Source organism: Colletotrichum higginsianum, chromosome 10, assembly GCF_001672515.1.
Source record: "Colletotrichum higginsianum IMI 349063 chromosome 10, whole genome shotgun sequence".
NCBI classification, from domain to species: Eukaryota; Fungi; Ascomycota; class Sordariomycetes; order Glomerellales; family Glomerellaceae; genus Colletotrichum; species Colletotrichum higginsianum.
Genome location: NC_030962.1, coordinates 2,257,634 through 2,272,439, shown reverse-complemented (window position 1 = coordinate 2,272,439; position 14,806 = coordinate 2,257,634). Strand labels below are relative to the sequence as shown.

The window sequence follows — 14,806 nt, the reverse complement described above, 5'->3', positions numbered from 1 at the left end:
CCGCCCCCGTCTCTCCACTATTAAGCGAAAGCCAGTTGGGTACCATCCTTGTCTGTGCCCGGGTCCTCTTCCCAATTCCTCTTGTGTAACGCAAAGAACAGCAGGGGTTTGCGGCCTCGGAGTACGTACGTATCTTTGCGGCGACTTGCTCGCTCCTTATTTGGTACATGCGGAGTCCTTTCTCCTACACACGAGATATATCAAGAAACTGACAAAGCAGGACGGCAGACAGAGAGGCATTACAATTGTTGTTGCGAGTAAGCCAGAACGCTCGTCATGATTTGTTAGGCTGGCGGGGTGGGCCTACGGAGGAAACAACTGCAGGCCCAATTGAATCGTTTCCTGTGCCGCTGTGTGCCGCTGTGTGCGGTACTGCTTGCTGCATGCTTCACGACGTGCTCCCAATTGCAGACTTAGGCCAGTTGCCCACCCTTTGCTTACATTTAGCAATAAAGCTGTTGATGATGAGAAATGGACTTACTGGGTCAATTGCGCCGGACACATTGCGGTAAATCCTTGCACCTTTCTCGTACAAGTTGTCCAGTCGTTGTTGTTGCCGCCGCTGTTAAACCCCCGAGCAAAGGGCCCTGCCGCCGTTCTCTGCCTCACTGGACCCCAGTCCACGACTCATCAATGGGGGAAATATACGTATAGATACCTAGGTAGGTAGTTTGCATGTTCACGGCCGCGCCCTTGCCATCCCAGCCCGGTGGAGCCAAGTGCGACGCGAGGGTACGTACCTCGTCCGTATCATCGTCTGGACTGTGGACGACAACCTCGACCCTGCCCACCCCCTGCAACCCCCCTCCCACCAAATCCTGCCCACCACACTCAGCCCATTTCCTGTCCGAAATGCACTTGCACTATCCGTATACGCCTCGATACTACAGCAGCCTGGCTGTCGTCTGTTATGGTCCTTATTGCGCTCTCCCACTACCTTCTCTCCAGTGTACGGATACGGACACTCTGCCCCAAGCCCCAGCCTACCCGCTGACCCGTCGTAAACTGAAAGGCCGAGGTGCTGCCCGCACCGTTTCCGAGTGCTACATCCTACCCCTGCAGCGTCTCTTCTCCCCTTGATCAAGATAGGTAGGCTACTCTGTACTTGACCTCTGTTTATGTCTACGGATGGATGCCGTCGTCCACTCTGCCCTACGACCCTTCACCCCCCTTCACCCCCCTCCTCAATCCATTTCCTTACTTCCACTCCCTCCCCTCCCCTCATCTACCTGCCAATATCTGGTAAATAGTGTACACACACGCTTTTCATCACCCTCGCTCACTTCCATACCCCCTTCACAGCCACGCCCCTCCCACCAATTATACCCTGTATCAGGCACGGTACCTGTACCCTTCAAGTGTCTTCTCTCTGCCTACGGATACCAGGGTAGGCTGTGGAACCTCCAAAACTCGAAGCCCTGCGAGGACAAGCACCCCGGGCTAGTGGGCCTCTCACACTCACGTCGCCAGCCCTGTCGTTGCTGCCGCTGCTGGCCATGTCACTGCTCAACCTGCTGGTCTTCTGGGCTGAGCTCGAGTGAAAGAGCCTTGGGCGACTTTTATTTAACAGCTTCCTTTCCCCTTCTCCGGATTCCTCTCAAGCTGCAACTTGTATCGACCCCCACAGATAGCTTCTCTACGCCTCGTCCGCCTCAAGCCTGCATTCAGCAACTATTAAACTCTTGAACACTACAGCAATCAGGATAACCTCCAACGTCTCTGCTGCCCCCAATGTCGATGTTCACCATGTCTCAACATCATCAGTACGCCTACCCGGCTACTGCTCCCTCCCCAAGGACATACTCTGGACACGGCACCAGCAGCGCCTTCAGCAGCTCTGCAAACCCCGACGAAGACTGGACGAAGATCTCTGATCTTGCTGAGCGCCGGAGGATCCAGAACCGCATTGCCCAGCGCAACTACCGTATGTCATACCCAACCTGTGGCAATCATCAGTCCACTCCGGAAGACGCTTGAGACTGATATACCCTTGTAGGCAAGAAGCTCAAGAGACGCCTGGAAGACCTCGAGAGACGAGCTGGCCAGGAAGGCACCACCACTGCTGAGAAGCCCGCGCAAACAAAGACCACCAAGAAGTCTGCCAACAAGACGCACAAAACACCAGTGCCGACCAAGACTATCAACCAGGGCCAGTTCACGCCTCCCATGCACAACGACGACGAGGTTTTTTTCGCCCACCACTACGAGGATGGCCGTGAGAGATCCAACACACCCCCGTTCCTCGCATATTCTACCTACCCCCCGCCCGAAGACATGATTATGGCTCCCGCATACACCACACAACCATACCCCATGGGCACCGCCGCCGAGGCATACCCGGGATATCTTGCAGCAGCGGTGCCAGTAACGCTGCCGCCCATGAATCACTTCAACGACGCTATAAAACGCGAGTCGTACACAAGCGACGACGGCCTGTCTCCTTACATGAACTACGGTTACATGTCTGGTATCGACATGAATGCTCCCGGCTCTTACGACCCCACGAACCCTCATGTGAGTTATATGCGACAACCATCCTCCCGCGATCCATGATGCTGATGGGTTGTTGAGCAGACTCCTCCGCTCTCGCATTCTTTCGAACACTCGGCCAACTGCTCCGATGCTGGGTACGAGTATCCCACAACGCCCTTGTCCATGCCAGGGTCTCCTGGTATGATCCAGCACTAAGCCAAAGCACGAAAAGAAGATGCGGCAACCTTGTTTGGCGGAGTAGACATTTCATTGCTATTTTGGGGCGAGGGGGGTTCTCGTAGTGTACTTTCGCTCCCCTCCCTTTACACGGGGTGGCTTGGGCCAGGAGTTTGGGGGTATTTGTATTTGCATGGAATGGTCGAAGCGCTCGACCTTACGGAGATATGACTTGGGAATAGGCGTCGGCGTTTCACTTGGAGCGAGCTGGCCTAGAGGACAGCTTCGTCACGAGGTTGGACACGGCAGTCGCAAATTTAAACATCACAGATAGCATATTCATGTGCCAGAAAATTGTGCCTTGATGAAGCAAACATCCCTGATGCCCCCGTTGCTCATACGAGATCCTTCGTGTGTCCACCGTAAACAAAATCACAACGTAACAGCAAGGATGGCCTACGGTGAACGGAGAAGGGCCAGCCGTTGGCGCAAAGTGACATTTCCGGGTGCCCAAGGATGCGGAGGAGTTGAGGACGAATCCAGCCAAGTCCGATGCGAGAGGGAATGGCTGAAGCCACCTACGACCCCGCTACACCACCTACCCTAGGTACCCGTATTTTGAACTCACACAGTGGTCTTAGCCCAGGAAGCTGACAAAGCACCAGAACAGACCTGGGACGATGAGGTCGGGCGTGGACGACCGAACGACGGGGTTGCAGCAACACCCACGAATAAGCCTACGCCGCAAGCGAGTGCAAGACAAGGATCGGAATTAGGTGAGGTGGGATAGCGGAAAGGCGGAATAGGCAGGACCATGGGGGAAAAGTGCAGGATCACGACCAGATTGTAGCATGACCACAGCCACCGAGGATGAATATGAAGTGTGTTCGTGCAGATCGCGTGAATTGACGAGGGGAGATGACGGAGACAGCAGCACTTCCACACTCGAGAGCGGCTGCCGACGGGGACGAGTCTTGCATGTGTCATTGAGAAAGTCTGGCGAGAAGAAGGGGTTTGCCCTCGATGCGATAGTTTTGACGCTGTCGTCATGCTCTGCTGGGCGTCTTCGGCCGGACGCCGAAGCGGGGGAAATCCTGTGAGTGTCGTACCAACATTGTGCCCGCGGGGTTTGCGGAGTTGGGGGACTTATGGGACCCGGCGCACTCACTCCTCTGCCTTGGTCAAGTCGGCTCAGTCGATATGGCGGGCAAAGTCGGGGCGTTGAATAGGCTCGCTACTTCGTCCGGACTTTGCGGCTTGCGTCCAGGGCATGACATGGCCAACACGTCTTGGGCGGTTCAAGGATGTTGTGATGGGAGATGATGGGTGGCACAGACGCTTGACCGTTCGCTTGTCGGCTTCGGACTACGTCTGTTGCTCAACGGGGGAAGGGTACCATGGTTTCACAAGAGCTTCCCCGGGCTGTCATCTATTGGGGCCCCTTGCAAACCTCGGCCTCCGACGTGACTCAGGATGGGACGTGTCGGGGCTGTCAGTTGCATACGGTTGTCACTTCGCCAGAAAGAGAGAAAAGCGTGAGAAGCGAGGCCAAAGAGGAATGGAACCAAGAGTGTATTTTAGAAAGTTGCCGTTGGCTGCATGCTGTGGCTACTGACGATGTGTGTGGGAAGAGTCGTGGGTGACACAGTGGCCGTAGACGCAGAACACACGCACACTTTGCATACATTGGAGATTTCAAAGGGTCCCGTCCCGGGTAGTACGGTTGTTGGGGCGTCGCGGTTAGAGACTGGGTTTCCGGTGGCGTTCAAGCCCATATGGATAGGCTGTCGACGATGTGCAAGTCACCGGAAACTTGCCGGGGATGGTGGGGAGGCGAGGAGGATGAGGGTGGTGGTAGGTAGTGGGCGAGAACGAGGGAGAGGGGCCGGGCGGGGCCTGAGCCCGTCGCCTCCGGAGTTAAGCCCGGAGCTGGGCTGCTATCTACTTTGCCGTCACCAAGCGTCACGGTCGGAACTACACAGTAGGTTCCAATCGGCAACAGTCCGAGAAATGCCGACTTCAGCAAGGCAGTTTCGGTCGCTGAATGGTAACAACCAGTGGAGCCGACTGTAAAGCATGAAGCCCGGTGCAGTTGACGTTTGTGGACTGTTCGGCCCCTTTGTCCGTGATACTGAACTGCTGCAAAGGTTGCTCACATATGACGCTAGGAGGTCCCTAACACGATGCGAACATATGCCGAGATAAAATGCATGCCACGTATTTTATTATTCTGCATGCCGTCTGTCCTCCACAAGTCAAGCACAATCACTACGTTTTGGTGCGACACAGGGCGCTTCGTCTGCCGCCGCAGGAGTCGGAGTCGGACGCGGAGTGGGAAGAGGTGGACACCGAACGGATCAATGTCGGTCGCATCGCTGGGCACTAAATCCAAAGTCCCTATTGCCTGGTTCACCTATCCACATTCAGTCACACCGGCCCCAGCACTTCACTACCTTTGGGCAAGGAGACTGACCAGGGTCTGGGCATGGGCGAAGGGTCTCGTGGCTTATGCTTGCCTCCCGTTATGGCCACCCCACCCGATTCCCAACTCAAAGTCAGGAGCCTTCTCAGCTGACAGCCGCCTCAAGGTCGTTGCGCATCGACAAAACTCGATAAAATCCTCCAAACAAGTTAATGATCTTTTTTCATATCATTCTCGGTTCATCGTTTCAGTCCCGTTGCCTTCTAAGGTTTAGTATCGAGAGCCAGTCCTGCACCAGGCGGACATTGCGGGCTGCGATACCGAAAAGATCTCGCAACTAGATGCAAGCTATTCGGTCTCTCTCCTTCGATAAGGCGAATTTGACATTGCCCTCAAGTTGACGTCTGCTCCGGCCCAAGATCAAGCCCGAGGCAACCCATATCGCCTCGCGATGATTCATATTCCTGGCAAATGTAACGAGGCGTGGCTCATCCGAAATCCGTAGCGCCAGTTAAGCTTCCCTCGTCCCCACCCCGCTCGCAGATGCCATAGATACAACAATCACACAGCACAGGTGGTTGGGCCGCCGTGTCGTGATGTCTTCGGATGAAGGATAGGTGCACCCAGGCCTGCAGAGTCATTTGATTCTCGCGTCTGTCCTCGCCCTTTGCCCTTCACCCCTAGACTCCGCTTCGGTCTTCGTATCCATTCTCGCATCTGGCCGTCACCTTCATCCCACCAGCTTCACCCAAGTCCTCGAAGACTCACGTGTATCATGGGAATTCAACCCCACCATGCCATGAATGGAACCCTTGTGGCCATGGAGAGTCAGCCAACTGCTGGGCCTACTGAACAATTTTCCCACGTCTTTTCCCACGACGGAGAGACAACACACCATTGCCCCTTGCTCAGCCCAGTATGAATTTCCGGGTAACTCAGACCCCACAATTACGGAGCCCCGCGGTTCATGTATACTGTTTATCTACATACCAATGAGATATCGAATGTACATGTAGCGTCTGGCGGTAATTGCCGTTCTTGGTGACGGTACGTATCTCACCGCAAAATGTCGAGGATATTGCTGGAAACAAACACCACGACGCAAAGTCAGCAATCCTTCGTCATCTTCAACCACTACTGTCTGCAGTTGGCCGCCCCGAACGCAGCCCTACCGGCTAGAAACACCCACAGAAGCGATACATACAGCGCGGATCATCGGCATTAGACCTGAACCCCTTCATCATCGGCTTAACTCCAACTCACTGTACAAACAATTACCGAGACAGCATCCAAAGGTGCTCTGCCAGCTTACGGACCTCAAACAGGGAAACGCCCGTCATGGCCCCCGACTGGAAGCTATTTTACCTTTATGGAGGCGACAAGTATGATACACGAACATTGCACTGCATCCAAACCCCCATTTACGTTGTCTGCACCGTCATGACGTGAACACGTGCCGTTGACACTAGTCCCTACCTAGCCCCTGGGATTCGAGTCTCTGGACCGATTCCGACGACCGAGTGCGTGGCGGCAAAAGCCAGTCCCACTTACACTGCGAGTCACCCGAAACGGCCAAATTCTTCGGCAACTTAGACATCACGGCCCTGGGAGGAGCCGGCTTTGCATCCCAGAGAACACTCGGCACGCTCCACCTTGACCTGAGCCAATTTGATGGGCTTGTCCTCAAGGTTCTGCAGAGTGACTCCAAAAAGTACACCCTCACTATTAAAGACGAGATTCTCCCTCCAAGAGAGGATGGCCGTGACCAAAGCACCATTAGCTGGGAGTATGACTTCGTCCCTGGTACTGGCGAGGTAAAGATCTCATGGGATGACTTCAAGCCCACCTACAGAGGCAGGCCCAAGCCCGACGCCGAACTTCTGGATGTTTCTAACATCAAGAGAATCAGCTTCATGATGCGAAGGTAAGGACCGCACTCCACACAATCCAGCATAGTTCATTGACATGTGTTGCAGCTTCTTCGGCACTCAAGAGGGTGATTTCAGCCTAACGGTTGCGTATCTGGCCGCCTTCAGCAACCGGCCCACATCATCCGACTCCGACGTGGCGCTCCAGAAGGATTGCACTGCTGCACTTTCCCATGCATCGGGTCAATACTCTCGGTCGTCGTGGCTGAATTGGATTTGTGGATGGGTTAGGTGACGCTGATATCTAGATATGTAAAGGCGCCCGAGGAACAGGGAACGACCCCACTCCCCTTTTTTTCTATTGCTTTCTTCTCCTATTTCCTTCTCTTCTTTTGCTTTAAGTTTTGTTTTTGGCATGTGTGTGTGTGTGTGTGCTAGAGGGAAGGATTCTAGTGAGATGTGGAAAAAAGTCACAATTGGTTAGGGAACGACCATATACCTGAATATTTCCATCTTTTCATGCGGCAACGTGGGCACTTGGGTCATCCACAGAACTAATTTGTAAGTACTAAAAAGCTTCATGCAATCTGACCCAACACTTTGATCAAGTCGCCTGTGACACCCATGGCCGTCACCTCGCCACCAGCGCCGGCGCCCTGGATGATGAGGGGGTTGCTCCCGTATCGCTCCGTGTAGAAGCTAATGATGTTATCGCTGCCCTTGAGGGCGGCGATGGGATGAGATGCGTCGAACTGCTCAAGGCCGACCTTGACCTGCCTGCTGGCGACATCGATGCTACCAACGAAGCGGACCACCATACCCTGCCTCTCAGCGGTCGCCTTGGTCTCCTCCATCTGATTATCAAACTCGGGTAGCTTCTGCAGAAACTCGTCTCCGCTCGTGCAGGATTCAAGCTCCTTTGGAATCAAGCTCTGGACGGGGAAGGCTGTGGGCGACTCGACAGGCAAACCTGCCAGTCTCGCAAGAATGGTTAGCTTGCGGGCAACATCGAGGCCGTTCAGGTCGTCTCTTGGGTCGGGCTCCGTGTAGCCTAGCTCTTTGGCCTTGGCCACTTCGGCAGACCACTTGCCGCCCGAGCCCGATGTCGGAGCAAACGAGTTGAAGAGAAAGGACATGGTGCCGCTGAAGACACCCTCGATCTTTGTGACGCGGTCACCCGTGTCGACGAGGTCCTTAAGGGTCGAGATGACGGGCAGTCCCGCGCCGACGGAGGACTCGTGGTAGACCTTGGCGCCAGAGGACTCGGCGGCAGTAAATATATCTTGCCAAAGCTTATAAGAGCCAGAGAATGCCTTCTTGTTGGGGGTAACGATACTGATGCCACGGCCGAGGAAGACTGGGTAAGCCTCGGCGACGTCCTGAGAGCTTGTGTTGTCCACAAGGACGACCTTGGCGGGGGCAGCGGCAAGATAGTCGGCTAACTGGGGCAGAGCGGGTGGGACTTCAGAGGCGATGGAGAGCCTCTCAATGGCACCAGCGATGGGAATCGGGGAGTAGCTGGCATCGTACAATGCCTTCTTGCTGGTCGAGATGTAGACCAGGTTCAGCTTCGGGGAGGGCCGTCGGGAGGCCAGCGTCTCGAGCTGTGAGAGGAAGCTCTTTCCAACCCCACCAGCACCTGTGGTCACGCCAAGTGGTCAACACACACTCGATCTATCATACGACGCAGAACGGCGAGGAAATTGGGAAGAGGTTTCGGGGAAGAGTCTTACCAATTATGGCGATGAAGACTTGCTTGGGTGAGGCCATGGTCAGTTACTCTTCGTTTCTTTCGTCCGATGCAAGATTGGCGGATTGCAAGTAAAGACAAGCTTGCGTGATCGGACGCAATGGCGGGGTTGGAAGAGAAAACACTCTCAATTTCGAAACCCCTCCGACCGCGGGGAGCAGCTCGTAGTGGGGCAATCGCCGTCCTAAAGCTCGACTCAGTGTCCGGCATTCACCGCTTACCGAAATCCTTCACCGAGAAACGGATCCGGCGTATGGAGCCCTCGGCATTCCGCAGCTCCTCCAAGTCCGAAGCTGGGGCCCTCTCCTCCAGGTCGTGTCGTCATCCATGGCAACCTCTCACCAGGGGCTACGCTTCGATTGAGTGTCGTCCATCACATACAAAAGGCACGTGGTTCATTCTTCAGGACCTCTCGACTACGTTGCGATTCACAAAAGTGCCCCCGACCCTGATCAGCAGCATCCTGTGATAGTCTGGGGAAGAATTGCGTTGCCCAGTTCACCGTTACCCACTATGTCGCTTTTACAGTCCCTCCTGCACCTCACAAATTTCAAGAGCCCCTTGCTGCGGACTCTGGTGCCCGCCGTCTCCGCAGCTTATGCCATACAAGCGGCCTTCGCTTTACCGTCGATCCTCGCTCAGAACGAACGCTTCTACGACTTCTCCGGCTCTCTCACATACCTCTCCGTTACCGCCCTAAGCCTGTATTTGCCCGCCCTGCGTGCAAAGTACACGCCGACGCTTGCCAATGCTTCGATATCGATGCCCAGTCTTCTTGCGCCCTTCACGAGTCCTGGTGGCGTGGGATCACTGAACTGGAGACAGGTTGTCCTTAGTGGTGCTGTCATTTTCTGGGCTGTCAGATGTAAGTTCCTCGCCATGAAAACCAGCTAGGAAAGCCCAGGGACTACTACTTACATGCGTACTTAACTTAGTGGGGTCATATCTCTTCCAGCGTATCTTGGAAGAAGGCAAAGATTCCCGCTTCGACGAGATCAAAAAGTCACCGGCCAGGTTTGCCGGCGCCTTCTTCGCCCAAGCCACCTGGGTCTCGCTCTGTCTCATGCCCGTTATCGCCCTGAATGCCGTTCCCGCCTCTGCCTTTGCCGCTCTGCCGGCATTCAAGGCCTCTGATGCCCTCGGCCTGCTCGTCTACGTTGCTGGTTTCGCATTCGAGATCACGGCTGATCGGCAGAAGAGCAAATGGCTGCGGGAAAGACGCGAGAAGGCTCATGATCAGCAATTTATGACCAGTGGTCTCTGGAGCGTCAGGTACGTTTCGAATGGTTGTCGGCGCACGCCGAGCCACCCAATCCATGAAGGGAACCTCGCGCGACAACGAACGGCACGGGACCAAGCTGACGTTGTCTCAAGCCAATACCCCAACTATTTCGGTGAGATCTCTCTCTGGACAGGCATTGCCACCGCAGCGGCAGGTACCCTAGTCTCGCAGCCGATCCAAGTGGCACTTGGTCTCTCAGGCAGCTTAGCTGGGCCCTTTACCGCGGCGGCTCTGTCCTACGTTAGCCCAGCCTTTGTAAGTTTCCTCCTGCTCAAGGTTTCCGGAGTGCCCATGAGCGAGAAGAAGTACGACAAGCGCTACGGCGACCGCAAGGACTATCAGGAGTGGAAGAAGAGCACCCCCAAGCTGTTTCCCAAGATCCTGTGAGTGTAAAAAGTATCATGTAATCACGGCGTAGTGTCATCTCGGGCAAGCCGAAAGCAGTTTGGTTTTGTACACCACTCTTCATGTAGTCCAATCTGCATGATGCATTTCCAGTTCCAAGCCGAATGGTTGCCAACCAATCTCTCTATGTCCCGCAAATGACCCGTCCTATTCCCTTCATGTCATACACCATCCATCGCAATCAGTCCGGTGCCCAGAGCGCCGCAAAAAAGGGGAACCAACCACCCATTCGGGGTTAACAAATCGTAAAAAATGCGCCGTTTCCGCACGTTATCGTGAGATGTTGCTGCGTAGGATGACGTATCCTCCCGGCAGCTTACTGATGGAACTTCTTGACCTTCTCGACCTCGTCGAAGCTGCCCATAAAGATACCGGCCCGGTCGTGAATATGCTCAGGCACCACCTCCAGCATCCTCCTCATTTGGCTGTCTACGGCCTGACCACCAGCTGCCGAGGGATATCAGCTTTGTGCAATGCGGGGAGAATATGACCAGGGTGGGACTAACCGTTCTCAAACACCAGAGCCATGGGCGCACACTCGTACAGGATACGGAGCTTGCCCTTGGGGCTCTTTTTGTCCGCCGGATAGGCGAACACGCCACCGTACAACAGCGTGCGGTACGCATCAGCCACCATGGAACCGATGTAACGTGCGCTATACGGCTTGCCGTTCTCTTGCGGGGTTTTGAGCGAGTTGAAGTAGTTGTTGGTACTGTCCTCCCAGTAGAGCGAGTTACCCTCGTTGACCGAGTAAATGGCGCGGGCCTTGGGTAGACGCATGTCGGGGTGGGTTAGGATAAATTCGCCGACGCCGTTGTCAAGGGTGAAGCCGTTGACGGTACCACCCCTCATGGTAATGACAAGCTGAGCCGAGGCGCCGTACATGGTGAAGCCAGCGGCCAGGAGCTCGGTGCCGGGCTTCAAGATGTCTTCCTTGGTTCCAGTGGAGCCATCAGGCAGCTTGTGAATGCCGAAGATGGTGCCGACTGACACACCAGCGTCCAAGTTGGAGCTGCCGTCAATGGGGTCACAGGCGACGGCGTAGCGGGCACCGGTGGCGTCCTTGAAGAAAATGACATCCTCCTCCTCTTCCGACACCAGCAGAGCGCACTTTCCAGAGGACCTCATGGCTTCGATGAAGAGATCGTTGGAGATGACATCGAGCTTCTTCTGGTCATCGCCGGTGGTATTGGAGGAACCGGCCAGACCCGTCAGGTTGACCAGGGTAGCTCGACGAATGTAGTATGCGATGGACTTGAAGGAAAATTGCAGCGCATGACACAGAAGACTAGAAACATGGTTAGGAAGCTGGCGCCGAGCGCGGGGAGCCGTGGAATGCCTACGTGAAATCTCCGGTGGCCTCCTTGTGCTTGGCCTGCTCTTCCGTAAGAAAGCGGGTCAAGGTGACGATGTTGGTGTTGATCTTCTCGGTCTCCTGACCGGTGCCGTTTGTTGTGTAGGCCGACATGATGGGCTTGGAGTAAGGCAGGCTGCTGAGCGTGAAAGAGAGGGTTTAGCGACAAGTATGGAATCCGAACTCGCCTACGTGTAGACGAAGAGGAGGAAGGGTATTTCAATGGAAGACAAGAGGTTGAGGCTTGTGATGGCGGGGTACACGATAGCTTTGACAAAGAGAGATGCGCACTGACACTGTGGATCGGAAGTTCGGCCGATGAGGAATGGGGAGGGGGCACGAAGATGTTGATAAATGTTTCGCAAGAGGGAGAAGAAAGGATGAAGAAACCTAGAGCGGGAGAGAGGTGGGATTACGAAGATGACGGACAATTGGAGGAAATGGATCGTGTTTGTAGTCCCGGGTCTGGAACAAAACATCAGACAGCATTGCCGGAAGCTCTCGTCTTTTCGCTTTGAAGGGGGGGTCACTCGTGGGCAGTCATGGGCGATTGTGCCCCTCAATTCGGCATACGGCTATCACAGGGTCACGTCCTATTATCGCGCGCGATCCCGAGTCACCACAGCCAAGGTGGAGTGAGCCAGAGGCACCTCCGGCCGAGGGGAACCCGAGACATGGGGACGAGGGCACAGAAAGCACAAGACGCGAGGCGCTCCTCGAGGATTTCTCGGAAACACTCGGCGCGGTGTGCAGCGAGCAGACACGATGCAGCGGTAGACTACGGGTGGGTTTCCTAGTCTTCGGGTTGGCTGGATTGTCGGCCGGGCTGGGTTCCCTTCGACTCTGGAGAGGCGTCGGGCGGCTGGGATGGAAAAGTAAACCTTGTCGGTTGCAGGCACCGAAAGGGAGGGGCCATTGTTTCGGGGATAGGAGAAGACGAGGGAGAGAGGGACGGCGGAAAAGTGAAGTCGAGAAGTGGAGGAGGCTGGCGGGCTGGAAAAGGGGATCGGGTGACATCATGCGGACGACGACGGGATGAATGCTAGCAAGTGCAAAGAACGGATTGCCCGCTCGACAAGACACGGGGCCTTGTGAAAGCTTCTTCAATAAAATTGCACGCGCTTGTTTGCACTGTGAAATGATATTTGTGTCGCCCCTCTGCCCGTCCGTAGATGGGCTGCACGTTGACTTATTGACAGATGCAATGCCACTTGTCGTTGAAGAAACCTGGCCCTTCCTAGGACGCTTGTGGCGCAACCTGTTGCTTGTGTGGCCCAAGTCCGTCAAGTCGAGCTAAGAAGGCAAAGCCTTTGATTGTCCTTGCCGAGCATCCCGGCTAACAAAATGTGACAATGAAGTGGTATCAATTATAAATGGGAATGGAGAGAACAGGATGGGTGGTTGTCACTTACCGTAGATAGGTAGGCGATGTCATTGTGTAAGGTGTTGAGTGGTACACTGGACTATCCATATTATGAGCGGGGAGACCCAAAGGCTCTTCACTAAGCAATGCAACATTTACAAGTTGATGCCTGACCCATTATCTATCACACCTCAGGTGTGAAAAGCCAATCCCCCATACTCTACGGACACTGAAAGGGATACCTGGGGTTCGTTTTTCTAGCGCAGCGGACTGGTAGCTAGTGTAAGCCCCCCCCCCCCCCCCCCCAGATAGAAATGCACGTGAGAGTGTCTTTGCGCGCCGCTTCCTCCCCGCGTAAGCGACAAGAACAGAAATCGCTGTTGTCTCGGGTTCTTTGGCGGACCTCGGCATGTGGCAGCATGCCTTCAGCCGGCCCCCCTAAAATGACCACCTCCTCTGATAAGATGCTTCCGTCCCTTTCAATGCCAAATCCTTCCTTTCGCGATTTCCAATCCCGCAACCTCCGTGATTTGAGTCCACCGCCGTTTCCCATCTAAAACGAAGGGGAAAAAATCAACTCCATCAGCAAACTCCTAATCCTTCCCGCATTGTCATCCGCCACGTACCTGGGTGACTTCACATCCCACATTTCAAAATGGTCGCCGACGCCCTCATCTACCACCCATCGGTGGCCCACTACAACAAGTTTGTCGCCACGACCGTCGGCCGCGACAAGGTCCTCCGCACCCTTCAGTACTTCGCCCGCTTCTACGCCTGGTACCTCTTCCGCACCAATGGTTCCAAGGCGGAGATTGCCCCCTGGGACGCCATCAAGAAGCAGTTCGGTCTGACCCGCAAAATCATGCGCGTCGGCAAGAACATTGAACACTTCAAGGCCGCTGCCGCCGCTTCTGACGCGAAGACCACCGACCCCGTCCTCCGCTACGCCGCCGTCGGCCGCCAGCTGGGCTATGCCGGCTACTTGACCTTTGATGCCGCCACCGTCCTCGATGCTGCCGGCATTAAGAAGTGGGAGGGCGCCAAGAAGTTACAGAAGGAAGCCTTCCGCTTCTGGGCCATAGGCCTCATCTTCAGCGTCGTCGCCCAGACCTATACCCTCTACCGCCTCCAGCAGCGTGAGGCTAAGGTCGACAAGAAGGAGGGCGAGGGTGTTGTTGAGGCCAAGAGAATAGCACTGTAAGTCTTGCTACTCCAATGCGATGCGCGTAGCTATCGTCCCAAACAGCCTCAGAGCTAACATGCACGCACCGCCAGTGAGCGCGCCGCCAGCCGCCTGCAGCTTATCTCCGACCTCTGCGACTTGACCGTTCCCACTTCTGCCCTTGCTTGGCTTAACTTTGACGACGGGATTGTTGGCCTTGCTGGCACCGTGAGCAGTTTAATCGGCGTCTATACCCAGTGGAAGAAGACGGCATAATCGGGCCACAGAAGGATAGGACGGATGTGTCTTGTGTATATGTATGTGCGTGACGACGTGTGTGTGCTTCTTGCCGACCAGTTGTCTTGTTGATGTGTAACTGTCCTGAGTGTTTGGTGCTGTAGGAAACATGAGGCGACGAATGCTTTGGGACCAGGGGGCGTTCCGGATGTACTTAACCAAGGTTGGAAACAACGTTGCCATACCGGTTGGGAAAAGGTAGGCAAATTACTAGCCACTCTCTGTAATCCACGCGAGTATCACAAGTCAACTTT

At 55.0% G+C, this 14,806-nt stretch overlaps 6 protein-coding genes across 6 annotated transcripts; 4 read left to right on the top strand and 2 right to left on the bottom strand.

Moving 5' to 3' along the window:
• Positions 1-1,731: 1,731 nt before the first annotated feature.
• Positions 1,732-2,688, top strand: CH63R_14165 (Ankyrin repeat protein; the record flags this gene model as incomplete). Its single annotated transcript, XM_018309139.1, has 3 exons — positions 1,732-1,924; positions 1,997-2,514; positions 2,575-2,688. 3 exons carry the CDS (start codon positions 1,732-1,734, stop codon positions 2,686-2,688), a joined length of 825 nt encoding a protein of 274 aa, XP_018151457.1.
• Positions 2,689-6,409: 3,721 nt separating this feature from the next.
• Positions 6,410-7,234, top strand: CH63R_14164 (Complex I intermediate-associated protein 30; the record flags this gene model as incomplete). The annotated part of the gene is made up of 3 exons (XM_018309138.1): positions 6,410-6,453; positions 6,552-6,995; positions 7,048-7,234. The coding sequence occupies 3 exons, from the start codon at positions 6,410-6,412 to the stop codon at positions 7,232-7,234; spliced, it is 675 nt and encodes a 224-aa protein (XP_018151456.1).
• A 283-nt stretch (positions 7,235-7,517) lies between these two features.
• CH63R_14163 (Homoserine dehydrogenase) lies at positions 7,518-8,709 on the bottom strand (the record flags this gene model as incomplete). Its single annotated transcript, XM_018309137.1, has 2 exons — positions 7,518-8,578; positions 8,673-8,709. 2 exons carry the CDS (start codon positions 8,707-8,709, stop codon positions 7,518-7,520), a joined length of 1,098 nt encoding a protein of 365 aa, XP_018151455.1.
• A 493-nt stretch (positions 8,710-9,202) lies between these two features.
• On the top strand, positions 9,203-10,358 carry CH63R_14162 (uncharacterized protein; the record flags this gene model as incomplete). The annotated part of the gene is made up of 3 exons (XM_018309136.1): positions 9,203-9,554; positions 9,625-9,961; positions 10,175-10,358. The coding sequence occupies 3 exons, from the start codon at positions 9,203-9,205 to the stop codon at positions 10,356-10,358; spliced, it is 873 nt and encodes a 290-aa protein (XP_018151454.1).
• A 334-nt stretch (positions 10,359-10,692) lies between these two features.
• Positions 10,693-11,844, bottom strand: CH63R_14161 (Fructose-1,6-bisphosphatase; the record flags this gene model as incomplete). Its single annotated transcript, XM_018309135.1, has 3 exons — positions 10,693-10,823; positions 10,883-11,664; positions 11,720-11,844. 3 exons carry the CDS (start codon positions 11,842-11,844, stop codon positions 10,693-10,695), a joined length of 1,038 nt encoding a protein of 345 aa, XP_018151453.1.
• A 1,904-nt stretch (positions 11,845-13,748) lies between these two features.
• Positions 13,749-14,531, top strand: CH63R_14160 (Peroxisomal biogenesis factor 11; the record flags this gene model as incomplete). The annotated part of the gene is made up of 2 exons (XM_018309134.1): positions 13,749-14,290; positions 14,369-14,531. The coding sequence occupies 2 exons, from the start codon at positions 13,749-13,751 to the stop codon at positions 14,529-14,531; spliced, it is 705 nt and encodes a 234-aa protein (XP_018151452.1).
• Between the last annotated feature and the right edge of the window lie 275 nt (positions 14,532-14,806).